This window comes from Phascolarctos cinereus, unplaced genomic scaffold (genome assembly GCF_003287225.1).
Source record: "Phascolarctos cinereus isolate Bilbo 61053 unplaced genomic scaffold, phaCin_HiC Scaffold_1;HRSCAF=81, whole genome shotgun sequence".
Lineage (NCBI taxonomy): Eukaryota > Metazoa > Chordata > Mammalia > Diprotodontia > Phascolarctidae > Phascolarctos > Phascolarctos cinereus.
The window spans coordinates 56,078,668-56,098,347 of record NW_027555514.1 but is presented as its reverse complement, the minus strand read 5'-3'; the positions used below and the strand labels follow the sequence as shown (position 1 = coordinate 56,098,347).

Here is a 19,680-nt window from a genome sequence, read left to right as displayed (position 1 = left end):
CATCTCAATTCCTAGAATCCTTGGCTTCTGTCAAGACTCAACTTCTGCAGAAAGCCATTTCCCTACTCCCCTTTAACTTAGGTTATATATTTTTCTACTTTGTGTATTTCTTTTTTGTATATGATATCTTCATTTAAATATAAGTTCCTTGACGGCAGGACTATTTTCACATTTTATTTGTATTCCCAGTGTATAGTACAATCCCTGGCACATAATAAGCACTTAATAAATACTTACTTGATTAAGCTCCTGTTTGATGTTGTAAATCCTACATGATCTGTTTTCATATTTTCTAACTTAATTTTGGATCAACAGTAAATATTTGTAATTTTGCAACCTTTATCCTTTTTTTTAAACTCTACCAAGCTGCACACAGAGATGTTCTAACACTTAATTTTGTTATGACCTACAATTATTTTACTTTGTTGTTCATGCACTCTGAAATCTCATTATTTGATCATAATCTTTTATCATTCTCTTTTCCTGTGCCTTCTGATCTGTAATCCTTCTTCATTCTCTCTGTAACCTTGGTCCCCACTGGCTGCACTCTCCTTCCTTCCCTTTGTTGACCTCTTGGTGAACCAGTTCAGCTGTACCCTAGATTATTCTCTCATCTTTTGTCCCATTGTCCTTTTCCTGATCCCGTTTTTCCAGTTCCCATTTTTGGATTACTCTCGTCATTTGCCACCTCTTCTCGTATTCACATGCTGCAGAACAGAGCTGGAAAAAATCACAAATGTGTTGATTTGGGTCTCTTAGAAATTTATAATACATAATCTCCACTGGGCCCTCATTTGTGACAAGGCATTCTTTTTATGTCTCCCTGATTGATTTGTTGTCCCACTCACCACAGTGACTGGTCCAGTCATTTTTTTTCCTTCTCAAGCCTCTCTCTGACCATCCCACTCTGTTACCTCTCTTCCCCTTCTCAGTTAAACTCTTTGAGAAAGCCCCCTTACACAGTGTACTTTTAAAACTTCATCTCCTCTCATTACTTCGTAACCTTTTGCCATCTAGCTTCTGACCTTGTCATTCAACTAAAATTGCCTTCTGCAAAGTTACTGGTGATTTCATAATTGGCAAATTTAATAGTCTTTTCATAATCCTAGTCTTTCTTTCATTCTTTGCACCATTGCACCATCTCCTCCTGGATGCTTTCCCCTTTCTAGACTTTCATGAAACTTCTCTCTCCTGGTAGTCCTTCTACATGTCTGACTGATCATCTTCAGCTTTCTTTGCAGGATGTTCATTTAGGACATGCCCACTAACTGTTGGTATTCCCTAGAGCTCTATTGTAGACCTTCTGCTTTTCTTTTTATAGGAGGGGTTCTTAATCAGGTTTGTGAACTTGCTTTAAAAAAAAATACATTTTTAGGGGTAGGTAGGTGGCACAGTGGATACAGCACCAGCCCTGAAGTCAGGAGGACCTGAGTTCAAATCCGGCCTTAGACCAAACACTTGACACTTACTAACTATGTGACCTTGGGCAAGTCACTTAACCCCAGTTGCCTAAAAGCAAAAACAAGCAAACAAAAAACCTAAACAATAAAAAAATATTTTTATAACAGTATATCAATACATTTGGTTTCTTTTATGATCTTATTTATATATGTATTTAAAATGTTATTCTGAGAAGGGGTCCTTTGGCTTCAAAAGACTGCCAAAAATATAAGAATTATCTGTCCCACACTATCTTATTTAGTGATCTCATTAACTCTCGTGGTTTCAGTTATCATTCCACACAGATGAATCCCAGTTCTATATGTCTAGCTCTAGTCTCTCTCCTGAGCTTTGGTCCTCCATCATCATCTGCTTTTTGGACATCTCAAACATAACATGTCTAAAACAGCTCATTATCTTTCTGTCCAAACCTCCCCTTCTTCCCAACTTTTCTATTACTGTGGCAGTACTATAGTCCTTTCCAGCATTTGTCACACTTACTCCACATATTCATTCTGTTGCTGGGTCTTGTCCTTTACACCTTCACAACTGTCTCCTGTATGCATCTGCTTTTCAGGCCCTCATCACCTCACACTATTGCAGTGGCCTTGGTCTCTCTTGCCTTAAGTGTATTCTCCACTAAGCTGCTAAAATGATTATCCTGAAGCTCAGGTCTAACTGCATGCCTTCCACCCCTCCCCTCACTCCTAAATTCCAGTGGCAGCTTGTTACTTCCAGGATCAGTGATAAAGCCCTTTGAAACCTGGCCTTGTCCTCCCCTTTCCAGTCTTCTTATACTTTGCTCCCTACTGCACTTCTGCCTTCTGGTTACATTGGCCCACTTGCTTTTACCTTTTACGTGCCGCTCCATACACTGGCTCCTTGCCTTTGTATTGCCTATTTCCTGTGCTGGCCCTTCTTACCTCCATACCGTGGCTTCTCTGCCTTCCTTCAGGACTCAGCTCAGATCTCACCTTGAGATCACCTTCCATCTGTTCTGTTGATCTCATGTTGTTGTTGTTGAGTTGCTTTAGTCGTGTCCTACTCTTTGTGACTCCATTTGGGTTTTCTTGGCAAAGATAGTGGATTGGTTTGCCATTTCCTTCTCCACTTCTCCAGGTCATTTTACAAATGAGAAACTGAGGCAAACAGGGTTAAGTGACATGCCCAGGATTCACACAGTTAGTGTCTGAGGCTGGATTTGAATGCAGGTCTTCCTGACTCCAGGGCTGGCACTCTCTCCACTGTGCTTTCTAGTTGCCCTTATGTGTGTCCAGTTATTTACATGTCTTCTGATTAAAATGTGAGCTCTTTGAGAGCAGGAATAGTGTTTTTTCATCTTTGCCTTCTCAGTACTTAGCATAATTTCTGGTAAGTGCTTAATAAAAGCTTGTTGATTGGCTGCCTTTAAATTTTTTTCCTGACCTGTGATTTCAGTGTAGGGATGTGCATTGGTAAAGGTAGTTTCTTCAAGGGCCCTACACAGATGAAATCACAAGTTTGAACCATAAAAAGGTGGGAGTGTGAATTTCAATGTGTCAGCTACCTCAAATAAGGTACACTGGCAGCTCATTTCTGAGGCAGTTGCGTGGTGCCACAGTCCACAGAGCACTGGACTAGGAGTGAGGAAGACCTGAGTTCAGATGCAGCCCCAGGGTAGCTGTGTGACCCTGCGCAGGTCACGTAACCTCTGTTTGCCATAGTTGCCTCAACTGTAAAATGGGTGCAATAATAGCACCTGCCTTCCAGGGTTGTTGCGAAGATCTAACTAGATATTTGTAAAGCACTTTGTACAATACCTGACACATAGGAGGCACTTAATGAATGCTTGTTTCCTTCCTCTCTTCTTTTGTATTAATTTGGATCTTTACTTTAACAAGTCAGTAGTCTGACTGCACACATCAGTAATCAGTTGCTTACTGTCTCTTAAAATATGATGCTTGGGGGCAGCTAGGTGATGCAGTGGATAGAGCGCTGGCCCTGGAATCAGGAGGACCTGAGTTTAAATCTGACCTCAGACACTTGACACGTACTTGCTGTGTGACCCTGGACAAGTCGCTTAACCCCATAGCCTAGCAGAAAAAAACAAAAATATGATGCTTTCTGGTTTGTGATGCTGTATCTCTGTGTGGTAGGAACAGTCCTTGTTTTGGGCTGCTGGTGAATGAAGCACCCTAGGGACCAGCACTGAAGAGTGGTTGGGCTGCTTTGCCTGAATATCACTAAGGCTAGGATTGCATCCATGACTGGACAGCAGTAGCCTTTTATCTCTCTTTTAAGTAGAAGTTTTATTGTTTTTCCCCCCCACTTAATAGTATTTTATTTTTTCCAATTACATGTAAAGATAGTTTTCAATAGTATTTTTATAAGATTTTGAGTTCCAGGTCTTTTTCTCTTTCCTTCCCCCCCCCCGCAACAAGACAGCAAGCAGTCTGATATAAGCTATACACATTCAGTCATAATCAATGTATTTCCCCATTAGCCATATTGTAAAAGAAAAATCAGAGCAAAAGGGAAAAACCACAAGAAAGAAAGAAAAAAAAAGAAGAAAATAATATCCTTTGATCTGCATTCAGACTCCATAGTTCTTTCTGTGGATGTGGATAGTATTTTCTATCATGAGTCTAGAAGTTTTATTCTTTCAATTTCTTTTGATCAGTAATGTTTTAAAAATTGCATTTGATGTTCTCTGAGCATCCTGAGCCTGAATTTTACTACGTTAGGCCTGGCCTGGAATAGAGTACATCAGGGCATCTGCGTGATTAAACAGTTTTTAGGCTTCTTTTCTGCCTTTCTCCTGATCTGTATTTTCCAACATATTTTAGGTGTCTAAATTATTCACTAATTTAATTACCTTATGTAGTTTAAAAACAAAAATTACTTTCTGGTGTACCCCTTACTCCCACCTCTCAACCATTAACATTTTTATTAAGAAGTATTTTGGACTCCCTAGATATCCTGTAAGCATTTCTGAATACAGGCAGTCCTTGGTGAAATGACTACATGTAGATAGATCCAGAATGACTCAGTATTTGAGTAAACTGGGTAGAATTTAAGCATTAAAAATAAATAGTATTGTTGCTATTCTTCCACATTTTTTTGACAAATGATAATTAAAATTGGGGGAGAGAAATGTGAGAATTGTTCTAATACTGCTCCAGGAGAGGCATAATTAATTTCCTCCACCCCTTTCCCTCCCTGGGCTGCTTCATCTACATCTTGATTTTCATTCCCTTGAAAATCAGAATTTCAAAGGGATTGAATAACCTTGTAAGTGTAAATTGCTTTAGTTGAGTGTGTTTGGGAAGCTCAACTCTCTAACCTCCTGGCTGCCAGTTGTATGGTGACGCATTTGAGTCTGGGATTGATCTATGTTTGTATTCTATGCCAGACACTGGTTCTGTTATCTTGGAAAAGTCATTTAACCTTTCTGAGCTTCAGTTTCCTCCACTGTAAAATGGGAATAAAGATAGTTGTGAGGACCAAATGAGATTAAGCATGTTATGTGCTTTAGAGTCCTGTATAAATGTCATACCATTATGATTAGTAGTGGCTATAGTAGTAATTATCCTAGTCTTCTATAATAGGTAACTCGAGATTTTAGATTTTGTTCTCATTTTTAGTGGGGAAAAAAACTACATTCTTTCCAGGTGATATCAGAAGCGTAAACGAATGTTTCACCTGTTTCCTTCCTTTACTCTTGTTTTTAAAAAATTATTGAAAAAAAAACGGTGGGGAAAAATCAGTAGTGAGTGTTGCACAATTACAAATTTCAAATATGGCCCCAAAGAAGAGGTACGTGAAGACATTCTTCCCACACTCGCTGCAGATGTAGGAGGTCTACAAATGTGAAACGTGGTCTGTATTTTCAGACTTTTTCAATTTGTTGGTTGGTTTTGCTAATATTTTTCTTTTCCTCTTCTTAGATATTATTTCTTTATATGTGATGGCTCTCCAGGAAAAGGAGGGATACTGGGATAGATTCTGGTGTTGCAAAAAACCAAAACATATTAATAAAGTTTATTTCTAAAAAGGAAAATATTCATGGGAGGCGGGCAGGGCTTTCAATGCACCTTTGTACTGAATTCAGATGTAGAAAAAAACAAAACTGTGGTGTATATGCACTTTTTGTGATAACAGTCGTTTTTGAAAAGCCTGTACACCACGGGAATCACTTAAAGTCTAGATGATGCAAATTAGTCACATTGCCAGAATTTGTTATGTGAGTGTTAGAACATTTACTTTCAAGTGGCAGTAACTAACTGTGCTTTAACTGTGCTTGGTATATTCCGTGGGGGCCATTGGCAATGACAGTTTGATGAGGGAGATTGCTTGTATTTCTTCTCGTTGTTAGGGCTTAGGTAGATGTGATCCTTAGTACTTGTGATAGAGGAAATATGTTTGTGTGCATTTTTAGTATGATGGCATTCCAGTCATTTCAGCGGTGATCATAATTAATTCAGAGTTATTTAGGGGGATTATTTTTCCTTATTTTGCTGCCTTCAGAATTTGCCTTCTGCAGTGGTGAGCCATGTTTTGGATCCTCAGCCAGGAGAGAAGATTCTGGATATGTGTGCAGCACCTGGAGGCAAAACAACCCATATTGCAGCATTAATGCGTGATCAGGTAAGACTGCTGTCAGGGAGATCTTATCTTTAAATGAGGAAGGTCTGGGTTTTAAGTCAGCTAAGAGGCACCTTCTAACCTCTGACTATGAGGATTAATTGATGGGTTTTCATAGTCAAAACGAACAGTTTAAACGTAGTTGTAAAAGTGAGGATGCGTTCAGTTCTGCAGAAACCTTAAGTAGATCCTAAATAGAGGAGTTCTGTCTTTTTTTATTTATTGTGAAAACTTGGAGTAAATTCTATCATCGTAAATTATGTTTTTTCTTTATTTTCTTGGGAGCATGATAATCTTTTTCTCCCTTGTTAAGCACTGGTAGGTGGGCTGTATCAGGCTGATAGCATTGAGATTAGAGAAGAAGTAGCTGAGGCAAGAGAGTCTGCAGAGGTGGAATTGACAAGAGCTAGGAGACGTGAAGGGCAGAGAAGTGTCAAAGCTGGCAGTGTTAACATAGGATACTGCCCCGGCAGAAATAGTAAAATCAAAAGCAGTTGCAGTTTTTGCAGGAAGGATAATGAAAGAAATAAAGAATAATAATTGGTGGTAGGATATCAGTGTAGAAATGCCCTCCGAGAGCAGCTGGAAATGGAGGTCTGGAGTTCAAGAGACATATCTTGCTTCCGGCCCCAACTTGCTGCTAATGCAGCTACCACTTCAGTTCAGGCCCTCATCGTCTCTCCCCTAGATTATTGGCAGCATCAAACGAATTGGTCTCTCTGCCTCATTTCTTATCATTTCCAGTTCATCCTGTACACTGCTGCCAAGGTAATTTTCCTTCAGCATAAATCTGACCCTATGACTGAGTCCTATACTCAACCAATTCCAGTGGCTTCCAGTTGCCTCTAGAATATAAACTTCTCTGTTTGGCTTTTAAAGCCATATAAAACCTCATCCCAACCTCTTGTTCCCTCTCCCGTACTCTCCAGTCCAGTCAGATGCTCTTGACTCTTGTTCCTGTCTCGAGATTTTCCATCCACCTCTTGCTTTTGCACTGGCTATGCTCCGTGCCTGGAATGAACTCATCTTTATCTCCCCTTCATAGAGTGCTTCTTTTCCTTTCAGATTCAGCTCAGGCTTTCTGCAGAAAGCATTTCTTCATCCCTCACACTGCTAAAGCCTTCCCTCCCAAATGCCTTGTATTTAGCTACTCTAGGTATATAAACTTTATATTTATGCTGTATATATTTGTAGTTGTAGTTGTCTTCCCATTAGAATATAAGCTCATTGTAAGTAAAGATTCTTTCATTCTTTGTTCTTGTATCCCTTGGTGCTTGGAACATAAGTACTTATTGATTGATTAGAGATAGATACTGTATAAAACCTCAACTGGGATCTGACTACTGCACTCCAATCTTTATTTTTCTTTGATTGACAGTTATGCTTCCCACAAGATTCTTATACCATCTCTTCTCTCTCCCTTTCAGAAGAAGCTTTATGCCTTCAACTTTACTGAGATAATTAAGGCCATCCCTCTTGTCTCCATTGCATATCTCTAAACCCCTCAAAACATCTCAGAATATCCTCCATTCTATCAAATCATCTTTTCTTGATGCTAGTTATACTCCCCCAGAAGTGCAAGAGGAAAGAAACCTCATTATCTGGGTCATATTCTATTTTGCATTGGCTAAGATAGTTATAAACATTTTTTCTGGTAATTTGTAGTGCTTATTAATTGACCAGATAAGTGACATTATTCAGGAAAACAAAATATTACATTAGAAAGGTGAAATTCTGGAAAGGGCATGGAACAAAATCCACTGATTTGCAGGCTCAGGCTATTCATTACTATTTTCGCAGTCCATTTATCTAGAATTTTACTCAGATTTTTTCTGAACAACTCAAAATGTCATGTCAAATCTTCTATTATAGAGAATTGCCTTTGTAGCTAATCCTATAAATCACCTCAAGGAAGAGATCTTACAAATAGAAAAGTGGATACATATAGTGTAATTCTTTTAGGATTGAGCAGTCCTATTTCAGCAAACAGTTAGCATGAAGTGCCAGGAGAACTGAATTTACGTCTGCCTTGCTTTATGCTGTGGTTATGTTTTATGCACGTTTGTGTTTAAATTAAACCCTATTTTAAGCACATTCATAGTTTGCACCCTAAAGTGGACCATTTAAAAAAGTGAATAATATTCACTTGAATTTATGGATGTGGATTATATGTTTATCTAAATAAAAGTATATCTTGTAATTATTGATTTTGTATGAGCAAAATGTCTTTGTGTTGTAAATAGGACAGTATAGTGAAGTTGCATAGAGACAACTTAGAAAAATAATTAGCCAAAAATTTAATTCCAAATCTAGCTTTATTTGTATCAGCAATGTTTGGTATTTTTGTTTTCAGTCAAATGAAAGAAAAAGGCATTTTGGTTAAGAATAAGAGGGTTGTTTTTTTTTAAATAAAGCTCTTAGAGAAGGAGATTTAACCATATCCTCCCTAACCCAGTCCAGTTTCTTAAATCTTTCTTTGTCAGGATATTATTCTTAATGACTAGTTCATATCTTTTGTACTACATCTTAAACTCATTTCCTTCATTCCTGTTCTTAGTTATAAAAAACTGTATCATTGTTCCTCACATATTTTGAGGCTATTAAATTAATTCTTGTCACCAAACAAGATATTTCCAGCCTTCACTAACAGTATTTTTCTTTAACCCTTTGTTTTTTAAATCCTGTCCATATTCCTTTGAGTTGTGGAATATGCTTCAGTAAGAATATGAAAAATGTTAAATAAAATAGGAATATCTTTAATATGTCAAGAGATCTCTGATTTCATTGGCATGAATACTCTTTGGGAGAGGCTATTGAAGCTGTTACAATTAATTAGCATATTTTAGGTCATTGATGCAAGTACAAAAACGATAAAAACAAGGTAATAAATTTAAAAGGTCAGATCTACTTCATATTAAGTCCCATTTACTTAATACTTCAAAGTTTCATGATTTCATTAGTGTGGGTACTTATCACCTCATACAAACTTCTTGAGAGTGGCAGCCATGGCATATTGCATAGAGTGTTGGACTTGGAAATTAGGAAAACCTTGGTTTAAGTCTCATTTCAGACACTTACTTGCTGTGTGATTCTGGGTAGTCATCTCTAAAATAAATGGGTTAGACTTGACCTCTAAGGTCCCTGTTAGCTATACTTTATAATCTTAAGATTCTTGTGATAAGCCACTCTCTCTATGATGAGCAGGGCTCGTTGATCTTTGTACAATAGCTAGTGATAGAGCTGACTGTTCTTTTTATGTAGTGTTAAACTTTTCTCTCCTTTTTTTTGTCAACATGTACCATTTTTACTGTACAATTAACAAACCATAATATTTGTTCATACTGTAATATTATTTGTAATATACTTTGGCTTGTATTTTTCTTCTGATTTCAACTGTAACAATTCATATAGTTATATCTTAGAGAATATGTGTACATATATATATATATATGTGTATGTATACATATAACACACAGATTAAGGAAATTCTTGAGCCATGTTAAAGTAAAATGAATAAGCATCCAGTGCAAGTATGTCTTAGAGTTAAGGGCAATAAGAACTGAATGTTGAGTTTTGTTTTTCAAGAGGTGAGTAGGGTACAGGGTACATTGTCATCCAACAAGATAATGATTGTTCTGTTTACTTCTGGAAGATATATTTTGTCTCAAAGTTCCTTTTGGCATTTTGCAAATACTATTATTATACTTCTTTTTGAGCTTTGCTTAAAAGTAGCTTGGCATTGTGTTAATTTTCCAGTTTTATTTAGATTAAGGGTATTTTCTCTTAAAGTCAAGCTATCTTTCAAATCAGCTAAAAAAGATAAAGCTAAAAAAGATGTTGGCAAAAAACATGTTTTATAAAAGAAAAGCACTAAAATGTATGGTTAGTCATATCTTTAGTACCTTCCCTACTATAGTAGTGAAATGTATGCATTTATTTAATGAATTTGTTCTTAAAATTAGGAGTAGGGGGAGAAAAACTATATTTTCTTATGAATTTTCACATGTTGTTGAAAGTGTTAATGACTATATTGGATTTATATTTCATTTAAAAAATTTCTGTAGGGTGAAGTAATAGCACTGGACAAAATACCCAACAAAGTAGAAAAAATAAAGCGAAATGCTGCATTATTACAGTTGAGCTGTATCAGGGCCTTCTGCTATAATGGGACAAAGGCACTTGGGAAGGCAGAGAACGGACAAGGTAAGGTTTTTAATTTTAAAAGCTTTTGAAACTAGATTTTAGAGACAAATACTAACCAAATTTGTGTTAGTTGTGTTAAAACCATGTTAGCATCTGTAAGTCTTTGCAACCTTGATGGTGAAAACAGGGCACTTTAGCACAGTGGGTATGTTTAATATACTTGAACCCTATAAACCCTCTACCTTATAGAGGCATTCATTTTAATTTCGGGTATCACAAAAACCTTCTGTTATAATTTAAGCTTTTTTGTTGTTGTTGTTGTTGCTGTTGTTGTTGTTGTTGTTTTAACAGCTCAGCTTCTTAGCTCATTTTCACTTTTTTTTTAAGTTCTTACATATTTTGCCTTAAGATGACATTTTTAATGTGATGGCCACTGTATGTGTTTTTAAAAATTATGGTAAATTAGTACAATATTATATATGTCATTGATGGAAAAAAAAGTTTTGTTATGGAAATCTTTATAGATTTTTTTAATTTTTCATTTGTTTGTTGTGCTTCCAGTTTCATCCTTAAGTAGTCTGGGGATATTCTGGCATAATTGGGTCTCTCACCAAACTTTATATAACCTTATTTTTATTACTCTTTATGTTTTGTGACATTATAAAGCTGATAATCTTCTATAATCCTATCTGTAAAATTTTTGTGAATGACTTTATATTTTAAACTGGTGGTGTTCTTGGCTGTGCTATTTCTAGGCTTGTTGAGGGAATTGATTACTTGCTAGTTAAGATAAAACAGTAATAAGATCATGTCTGAATCTAGGTCATCTAGCCTAACTTGGTCATGTGCCTTGGAAAGAATGAAATCTTCTCTTCTCCTGGCACCTCTCAAGGTACATGTCCTTAAAGGTTCTTGCTTCGACCATTTTCTCTTCTTCAGTGTTTGTTGGTCATCTCATCTGATCCCTCCCCTTCATGTGCCACCTCTGTGTAGATGACTTTCAAATCTATACCTTCACATCAGTGTCATCCTAGGCTTCCATTCCTGTGTTGATAATTGCCTGCTGGATTTTGCCACTCGACCATTTTATTGGCCCCTCAAGTTCAACATGCCCAGTATTAAAGTCCTTATCCCCCAAAGCCCGGCCCCTCCCTCGCCCTCCCACATCCCGTCAGTTGTCAGACCTTTCTTTTCTCCCTCTGCTGTATTTCTTGCTCGTGCTTCCTCTCACCCATTCTCAGTGCAGCCATCAGCTCGTGTCCAGCTCCCCAGCTGGTCTTTCTGATGCCAGTCTAGCCTTTCTCAGTGGTCTGTAGAACTTCCTGCTACTCCTGGTGGGCTGCCAGATAGAGTAGAGAAGGCAGGAGCTTGGTGATCCAGAGCCCCCATCCTCTGCACAGAAGCCACTCTTCTAGCCTTTTCTCACACGGCAGCTGTACACACACACACACACACACACACACACACACACACACACACACACACACACACGTGTGCGCACACTAAACTGAATCTTGCTCCATCCCTAGTTTTTTTGACCTTTCCTGTTTTCTTGTGCCTCATCTCCTTGCCCAGACTTCTGATACCACTTTATAAAGAATCACTTTGTGCTTTTGTCACTGTCCCATTGATTGTAGTTATTTGCATGCATTCCTTTTCTGGCTTCTTATGAAGTAAACTACTTTTGAGAAGAGTCTAGGTTTAACTGTCTTTGTATCCCCAGTGGTTATTGCAGTGCCCTGCATGTCGTAGAGGCCTATAAATGTTAGCTAATTGAGACAAACTACAAGAAGTAGAGAATGGGTGAAGATAAACAGATTTTGAGTTTAAGAGTACAGAAGTGTACAGAATATAGAAATATCAGATGATCCTGAGGCAGTGTGGCAGCATGGTGGATTTCAGCCTTGAGCCTAGAGTTGGGAAGACCTGAGTTTAAATCCTGCCTGAGACCCTTGAAGCTGTGTGGCCCTGGGCAAATCACTTAACCTCTCTGGGCCTAAATTTCCTTATCAGTAAAATGAGAGAATTGGATTTGATGGCCTCCTAGCTCTAAATCTATGAGCCTAAATAAAGGTGGTGGGGGAGGGTTGAGGGAAAGAAGAGGGAATAAGCATTTAAAAAGCACCTACTGTGTGCCAGCCACTGTGCTCAATGCTTTATGATTATTACTTCATTTGATCCTTACAAGAACCCTACAAGGTTGGTAGGTGCTGTTATTCCCATTTTAAAGGTGAAGAAACTGAGGCAGGCAAGAAGTGAAGTGACTTGCCCAGGGTCACACAACTAGTAAAATGGATTTGATCTCAGGCCTTCTTGACTCCAGTCCCCATGATCTCTGTCCAGGCCACCTGGCTGCCAGATTATGATTCTGCTAGACAAGTAAGCAGGGAAGTCCTGCTGAGTGTGTGTGTGTGTGTGTGTGTGTGTGTGTGTGTGTGTTGGGATGGCAGGGTGAGAAGCGCAGAAGTTTGGAGCAATCACTGTGAGAAATGTGTGAAGTAGAGACAAAGACAGAAATTTCTGAGCAGTGCTGAAGGGCCGGGTGACACCAGATAGCCTGGCTCTGTCGTGGACCCAAGCAGCTTGCTGTGTGGCTTTCTTTAAAAGGGAGTGACTATGTGCAAAGGATGCCTGATAGAGCTTTACAGTTGGTCAGGTACATTACGTGTCTTACATTACTTAATGTTGGCGCCTCACAGCAATCCTTTGAGATGTGCAATTATCTCCATTTTAGAGATGACGAAACTGAGACCAAGGCAGAGGTCAAATGACTTACCTGATTCCCTGAAAGTCAGAAAGGTGGGAGGAAAGGGATTCTTACTCATGGATAGCATTATACTAAGAAGTGACGATGTGGTCTGGATCATCTAGTGAGACAAGTTAAACTCTGAGGGAATTGATGCCTGAGAGAATGTGGAGGCCCTTAGGGACTGGAGATCAAAAGGAGAGTGAGGGAATGGGAACTAGGGGAGCTAAAGAGATTATAGTCTAAGCAGAGGACCTCCATTCTAAGACGTGGCTTTTTCAGTGTATGGTTGGAATAAAGGTTGTCAAAGCTGAGGGCTAGAACCACATCCTCAGAAACTGCCTCTTTGGGGTCTTTTTCCTTGGTTTGTGCTGTGCTAGATCTTGAGTTGCACTGGAGTTGATTCTAGACTCTGAGACTTATTTAAAGTTGCTTACTGGAATTGGGCTACAAGGTATCATTTTCCTAGACCTTCATATGACATTAAATTGTAATCAGCACACATCCCAAATACTATTACAGTTTCAGTTTTTAAAGGTTCTACATAAAATCTGTGTTAAAGTTTAGGCCAGTGATAACATATTACTTCTTAGGTGAGATGAAAAGCTTTTCTCTGTTATTATTGCTCTTATTGATCTGTTATTACTAAATGTCTTTTCTGATACTTGTAATATTTCAATAGTCATTGGTATCTGTTCCAGATTTGTTAGGGTAAGTTGGAAACATACTCATAATTCCAATTACAGGGGGACCACCATTCTTACCTGAGTCCTTTGATCGAATTCTTCTTGATGCTCCTTGTAGTGGGATGGGACAGAGACCAAACATGGCTTACACTTGGACTCTAAAGGAAGTGACATCTTATCAGCCATTACAAAGAAAACTCTTTACTGTGGTAGGTATTAATCATTCAGCTTCATTTCACTAATTTTACATTTCAAAGAGGCATATTGTTAGAGGCTCTAGTATAGGTCCATGTGGTTAGTTCCTCTGAATGTTGAGTAAACCTTAAAATTATGCTGATGGTTATTGTTATATCAATGATACCTACAGAAACTTTTATACATTCAACTTCAGCCTATTGGGAAATAATTAAGTGACTTAAGTAGGGTCACAGAGCTAGTAAGAATTTGAGGCCAGATTTGAACTTAGAAAGATTGTGAAGATCACCTAGCAGGATAATATACCAGACAGTGAGATCCTTTCTTGAACTAAAATGCCAACCATTTAAACTTTACTGCACAGAGTGCAACTCCAGTGGTCTGGCCATGTTGTTCAAATGCCAGATGTATGCTTGCCTAAAAGATTATTTTATGGAAAACAAACACGGGGCAGGCACTCACATGGTGGTCAGAAGAAGCAATCTGAGGACACTCTCAAGGTCTCTCTTCAGAACTTCGGAATTGATTATGTGACATGGGAGACACTGGCTTAGGACTGCCCAGCATGGTGTGCCCTCATCAGAGAAGGTGCTCTGTGTGCAAAGCAGAATTGAAGTAGTTCAAAAGAAATGCGAGATACACAAATTTAGAGAATCCACCCCAAATGTTCCCATACTTGTGCCCAATGTGTGGTAGAGCATTCCAAACTCATATTGGTCTGATCAGCCACAGTTGGGCACACTCTAACTTGACTCTAACATAGTGATATCATTTTGGTCCTCTTTGAGAATGAAGGACAATTAATCATTGGGAAATAGGCTTTCACTATAAAAATTATCAATTCATTGGTGTAGAGAAACATAATTTATACCTTTTAACTCTTATCCAGGAATAATAAATTGATTTCAGAATATAATACTCAGTTTGAACAATCTACTTTTTTAGCTGGTTCTCAGTCCTTTAAAATTGAATGTGAGTAATACTTTCTTTGTGGTGTTTTCATTGGTTCCCATGAAATTTCTCTCTTCTCATGGATATGTAAAGGCCAGATTAGTAATAGAAATAAAAAAATTTTCTTTTTCTGCCTTTTTCCCCGGAGAATTTTCTGTTTAGCTTTCCACAGGCTTTCCTTCTTGCTCAAGCGTTGTAGTGGGTGGATCATTTGTCTAGTTTTCAATTGAAGATTGAATAATGTACAGCTGAGAACCAGAAAGTTGCAAAAAGCTATGAGCAATGAGGAAAGTATTACCACAAAGCTTTACTTCTTAGATAAGGTATGGTGCTGTCTTGAGGACCTTGTACAGTTTATTGACACGGAATTGTGTACAAAATAAGGACTGATTTAACAAGATTGGTGATTTCTTAGTTACGTAAGAGCAAGAGGAGTTACACGGTGAAGGAGAAGACAGAACAGCTATAAAAACATGACAGTCAGGAGCCATTTATCATAAGAATAAATAGTCCTCCCTAAGTTAGACTTATATCAGTGTCCCTAAAGATGATCATGGTGGGCTTGAGTCATCCAGAAAAAGTTAAATATGCTCACCATACACGACAAAGTCACTGTCTATACTCTGTTTAATATGGCAGGGAAATTAATCCTTTAGAGGAGAAGTTTTTGTATTCATTCAATTTACTGTACAGCTCCTGTGCCCTAAAGGGTACTGTCCAGTTTTGTTTTGTTTGTGGCTTTGTTTTTCTTAAGCTAGAATTACTCAAAAGTATTAGTAACTACTTTTGTTATTTGTGTTTTCTCCTCTTTCATCTTTTCTTCTCTCCATTTTGAAGAGAAAATTAAGAAGAAAATTTTTCTTCTACAATCCTGTCTTGTCTGTACATCTTCCATATCTCTTTCTCCTCTTTGGCTTTGAAATGGCAGCCACTCTTCTCTAGAAAGGTTTATTTAAATACATTTTGTCCTTGTGAAGATGAATGATTACAATAAAGAGCACACAGATGATTGCCACTATGGTAGAGACAGAGCTGATATCTTATTTATTATATCTTCCCAGTTGCTTATCATTTATCTTGTTTGGTTTCCCTCTGCGCCATAAACTTTATGAATTGAGATGAGATTATAGCATTTTCCCTAGTACCAAGATTCTTCAAACCTTAAGTGGGAAAGGAAAGGACATCTTAAAACATAAACACGTGTTTCATACTCATTTGCAAATCATTGCTGGATTCCTGTCCTCCCATCACTTCTGTAGCTGCTGAAAGCAATCTTTAGTTGAAAGTGGCACTTTGTAGGTAATAGAGGAATTACTGAAGGAAGAAATTGTGGTTTGGGAAATGTGTATTCCAAACAATGTTGCCACCAATCAGCTCAGTCCATGTTCCTTAGTAAATGGGGTTAAAGGTTCCAACCATGAGTGCTCGCAGGCTGGAAACTAAATAGTCCATATCAGATAGCTTACATTTCCCAATCATTTGATTTTGTTCTACAAATCCTTGCTGTCTCATGGAATCATTGATTTTTGTTTGGTCCGTTACAGTTTTCAGAGAGTTTGTTGCTTGGGTCATGTTTGTCGATTTTTCTTCTAAGCTGTTTCTTTTCCTTCCAGAGCTTTTATTTCTTTTTTTATATTTTGCTTCATTTTTTTCCTAGATATTCATGTAGTCCACATGGAAAAGCAGTTTTTCCTTTGGGTCCGTACTTGTAGTTGTTGCAGAGTGACTATCTCCTTCTTTGGAGGATCTTTAGATTTGCAGTAATTTTTGGTGCTGTCAGTGTTTCCTTTAATTTACTCATCTCCAGCTTTAGGCCCTGTCCCGTGATGTACTTTTAGGGAGGGCGGTTAACCCTAGGTCACATGGGTGCTTGTACTAACCCGTTCTTCCCTCACCATGTCTTTGAACCTCAGAGCACTGCATCTTCAGGGCTTTACCTGGCAGGTGTCTCGGGACAAGGTGCTAGGGACCCAAGAGTACCTGGGTCTGAGGTATCCTAGACTAAGTGCTTCTGCTGCATGCTGGCTACTGCCTTGTGCTTCCCTGATCTTCATTCTGGGGGGCTTCTGATTACTTAAGAAAGCTCTCTGCTCTTAACTGCCTCTGCACTCCTAGCCTTGCAGGCTTCATGTGTCCCTGGTGCTCTCTACTTGTGCTGGGACTGCTGGGGAGGGGAATACTTTCTTACTGCCCTTGAACTTCTCACTGATCTTTTGTGCAGTTCTGCAGTAGAAGTGACTTAATGGAGTGTCTCATTGGATTTCTCGATCATCATTTGGTTTGGTATGAACTTGAGGCTTTTGCTGGTGTTAAGTGGACTGCCCCTTCTCAGGCATATTGTAGGAAACACTGGGAACTTGGATACTTGCACGAAAATTTACCTCCCTCCAGCCTGATTAGAATGAAACTGCTTTGTAGAGAGGATGGAGAAAATCATTGTGGTAAATATACTGATTATTTAATGATTGATTATATCTTCAGGTGGACAATAATCTAATTTAAATGTGTGAGCTTTTGGGTGGGGCAGGATGGGGATGAGGAGAGAGATTGAGATTGGGCTCTAATACCCATCAAGTCAAAAAAAGGCTGTCTGTCGCTCTGTGCCTCAAACCTTTCACCAACCCCTTCATACTTTTACCTGGAAGCTCAACTTTTAATTCCTGTTAACCTGTTCCAGTTACCTAAAACTTGATTTTGGTAAGTATTTTATTCAGACTAGGTATTAAAAAGTATTGATTTCTTCACATGACTCTGTCCTCTAGGCAGTTCAGCTGCTAAAGCTGGGGGGTGTGCTGGTCTACAGCACGTGCACAGTCACACTGGCAGAAAATGAAGAACAGGTTGCTTGGGCTCTCAGGGCTTTTCCTTGTCTCCAGCTTCTGCCTCAGGTAAGGGGGAGCTTCAGTTTCTCTTAAGTATCTGCTAGCTCGACATACCTAGGAGAGAAGAGTTTTCTCTGTACAGCTTAACAGAACCTACGGTAGGCTGTACAGGGGTTTCCCTAATTGCAACCAGGGAAACCCAGTTCATAGAGAATTGAGTTACAGGGAGGGAGGATTATGTTTTCAGGATGTTTTTGTTACTGTTTTTGTTAGCCTGGGCCATTCTAGTGAAAGTCACAGAGACAAGCTGTATTTCTGTTATGGGCTCTGAGATTGATTATTATAGTTGTAACTATTCTTATTACTCGATGCCTTGAATATTTTCTGAGAAGTTTTTTGTTTTGGGGGGTTCTTTTTTGCCCTTCTCTATAAAATGCTTTGTTCCTCATGGGAGAACATGGTGCCCAGTCTTCCTCTTGTCATTTCAAAGCTGACCAGACTTTATAGTTGTATGACATAGAAGTATATGACACTTTGTAGTGTATGACACTAGCCAAGGGGGGAAAATGGTTGAGAAGTCTAAATTTTTTGTAGCTCATTATATATACACTTTTACAAAACTTGCACTTGATTGAACCTAGAACAGTCTATGTTCTATAGGACAGTTTTAATCTGATAACTTTCATGATTACATTTGCACCTGGTGATATTTGGGGTTAAGCTTGATCCTGGAAGAAAACTCTTATTATTCCTAACACATTAAATATTACAAATTCACTTCTGTTCCTTATGTGCGACCACATAGAATGAAGAAAGGAAGGGAATAAACATTTCTGTAGCAGCTTATAGGGGCCAGGAGCTGTGCAGAGTGCTCTACAAATAGTGTCTCTTTTGGTGCTCATAAGTACCCTTAGATGTAGGTACTGTTATCATCCTCATTTTGCTTTGGAGAAAAACTGAGACAAACAAGGTTAAGTGACTTGCCCAGGCTCACAGCTAGTAAGTGTCTGAGGCCATGTTTGAACTTCATTCTTCCTGACTCTAGGTCCAGAGCTTTATCTACTGCACCACCAGCAGCCTCTGATAATAAACAAGTTTAAGCAGAGTTAGCACATCTTTAGAGTAATTTAATAGGGAATCTCCGAAATATTTTTTATATACGAGTGGCATTTTCTGTAGTTGTTATAGTGGAAAGTGCGTTGGACTGGAGCCATAAGCCCTAGCTCCACTTGTTACTTATTGTTTTGCTTTGGGTAAATTGCTTCCTGTCTCTCAACTCCATGTTCATCCTCAGGTACTGTCCACAGGGACAACACCTCTTATATACTACCTGCCTCATAGGAAAGAATGTGATGAAATCATAGAGGCAGAATTTTGGAGACCTTAGAGATCATCTGGTCTCAGGCTGTCATTATACTGATGAAATAATCTCTTAAGTGCTTTCTAACTAAAAAGTGATTAATGTATTATTCTTCCAGTTAGCATCAAGTAAACTACTTTTTCAGGAATGTCTTTTATGAACACACCCATATTGGCATTGTAAGAATCAGATGTTTGTGTTTTGCATATTGTTTTCATGTTGTGACATGAAGCAGTGATTTTTGGGCTAAGAATTTGCAGTAACAGCATCAAAGATAGCTCTCTCAGGGTTATGTAATCTTTTTTTACCAGCTAGATGTTGTCTTAAGTGATAACATTTTTTTTCCATAAGTTTTTTGTTTTCCTGAGACATAAAAACCGTTTTGATGTTTTCTTAATACCCAGGTGCTGTAGATCAGAGAAAAGCACTTTTAAATTTGTCATAATATTCCTTAGAAATTATTATACCATTGCTCTTTGAGATTCTGATAGATGAAATGTTATGTCTTATGGCAAATATATAAGGGAGAGTAGGTCCTGCTACTTCTGACTACTGTTCTTGTTCCAGTTTGCTGCCCTGGAAAATACAAAAACGATACCTCCAAAATAAAGGGACTTCACTATGCTTGTTTAAGCACTTTGTAAACTACAAAGCACTATGTAAATGACAATATGAGCTTATATTGTAATTAGAAGAAATGTTCTGGTTAATGTC

The 19,680-nt window shown here is 38.3% G+C and overlaps 1 protein-coding gene across 3 annotated transcripts in view; it reads left to right on the top strand.

Annotated features, from left to right (window-relative positions):
* The window catches only part of NSUN6 (NOP2/Sun RNA methyltransferase 6), a 36,456-nt gene that overhangs the window by 15,906 nt on the left and 870 nt on the right, over nucleotides 1-19,680 (top strand). For 2 of the 3 annotated variants that reach the window (XM_020966902.2, XM_020966901.2), the window contains exons 7-10: nucleotides 5,947-6,066; nucleotides 10,128-10,266; nucleotides 13,699-13,847; nucleotides 17,547-17,672. In XM_020966902.2, coding sequence (XP_020822561.1) covers nucleotides 5,947-6,066; nucleotides 10,128-10,266; nucleotides 13,699-13,847; nucleotides 17,547-17,672 — 534 coding nt within the window. Of the gene's footprint in view, nucleotides 1-5,946; nucleotides 6,067-10,127; nucleotides 10,267-13,698; nucleotides 13,848-17,005; nucleotides 17,226-17,546; nucleotides 17,673-19,680 lie in introns of all 3 variants that reach the window. The other variant, XR_002320714.2, reaches the window with a different exon arrangement.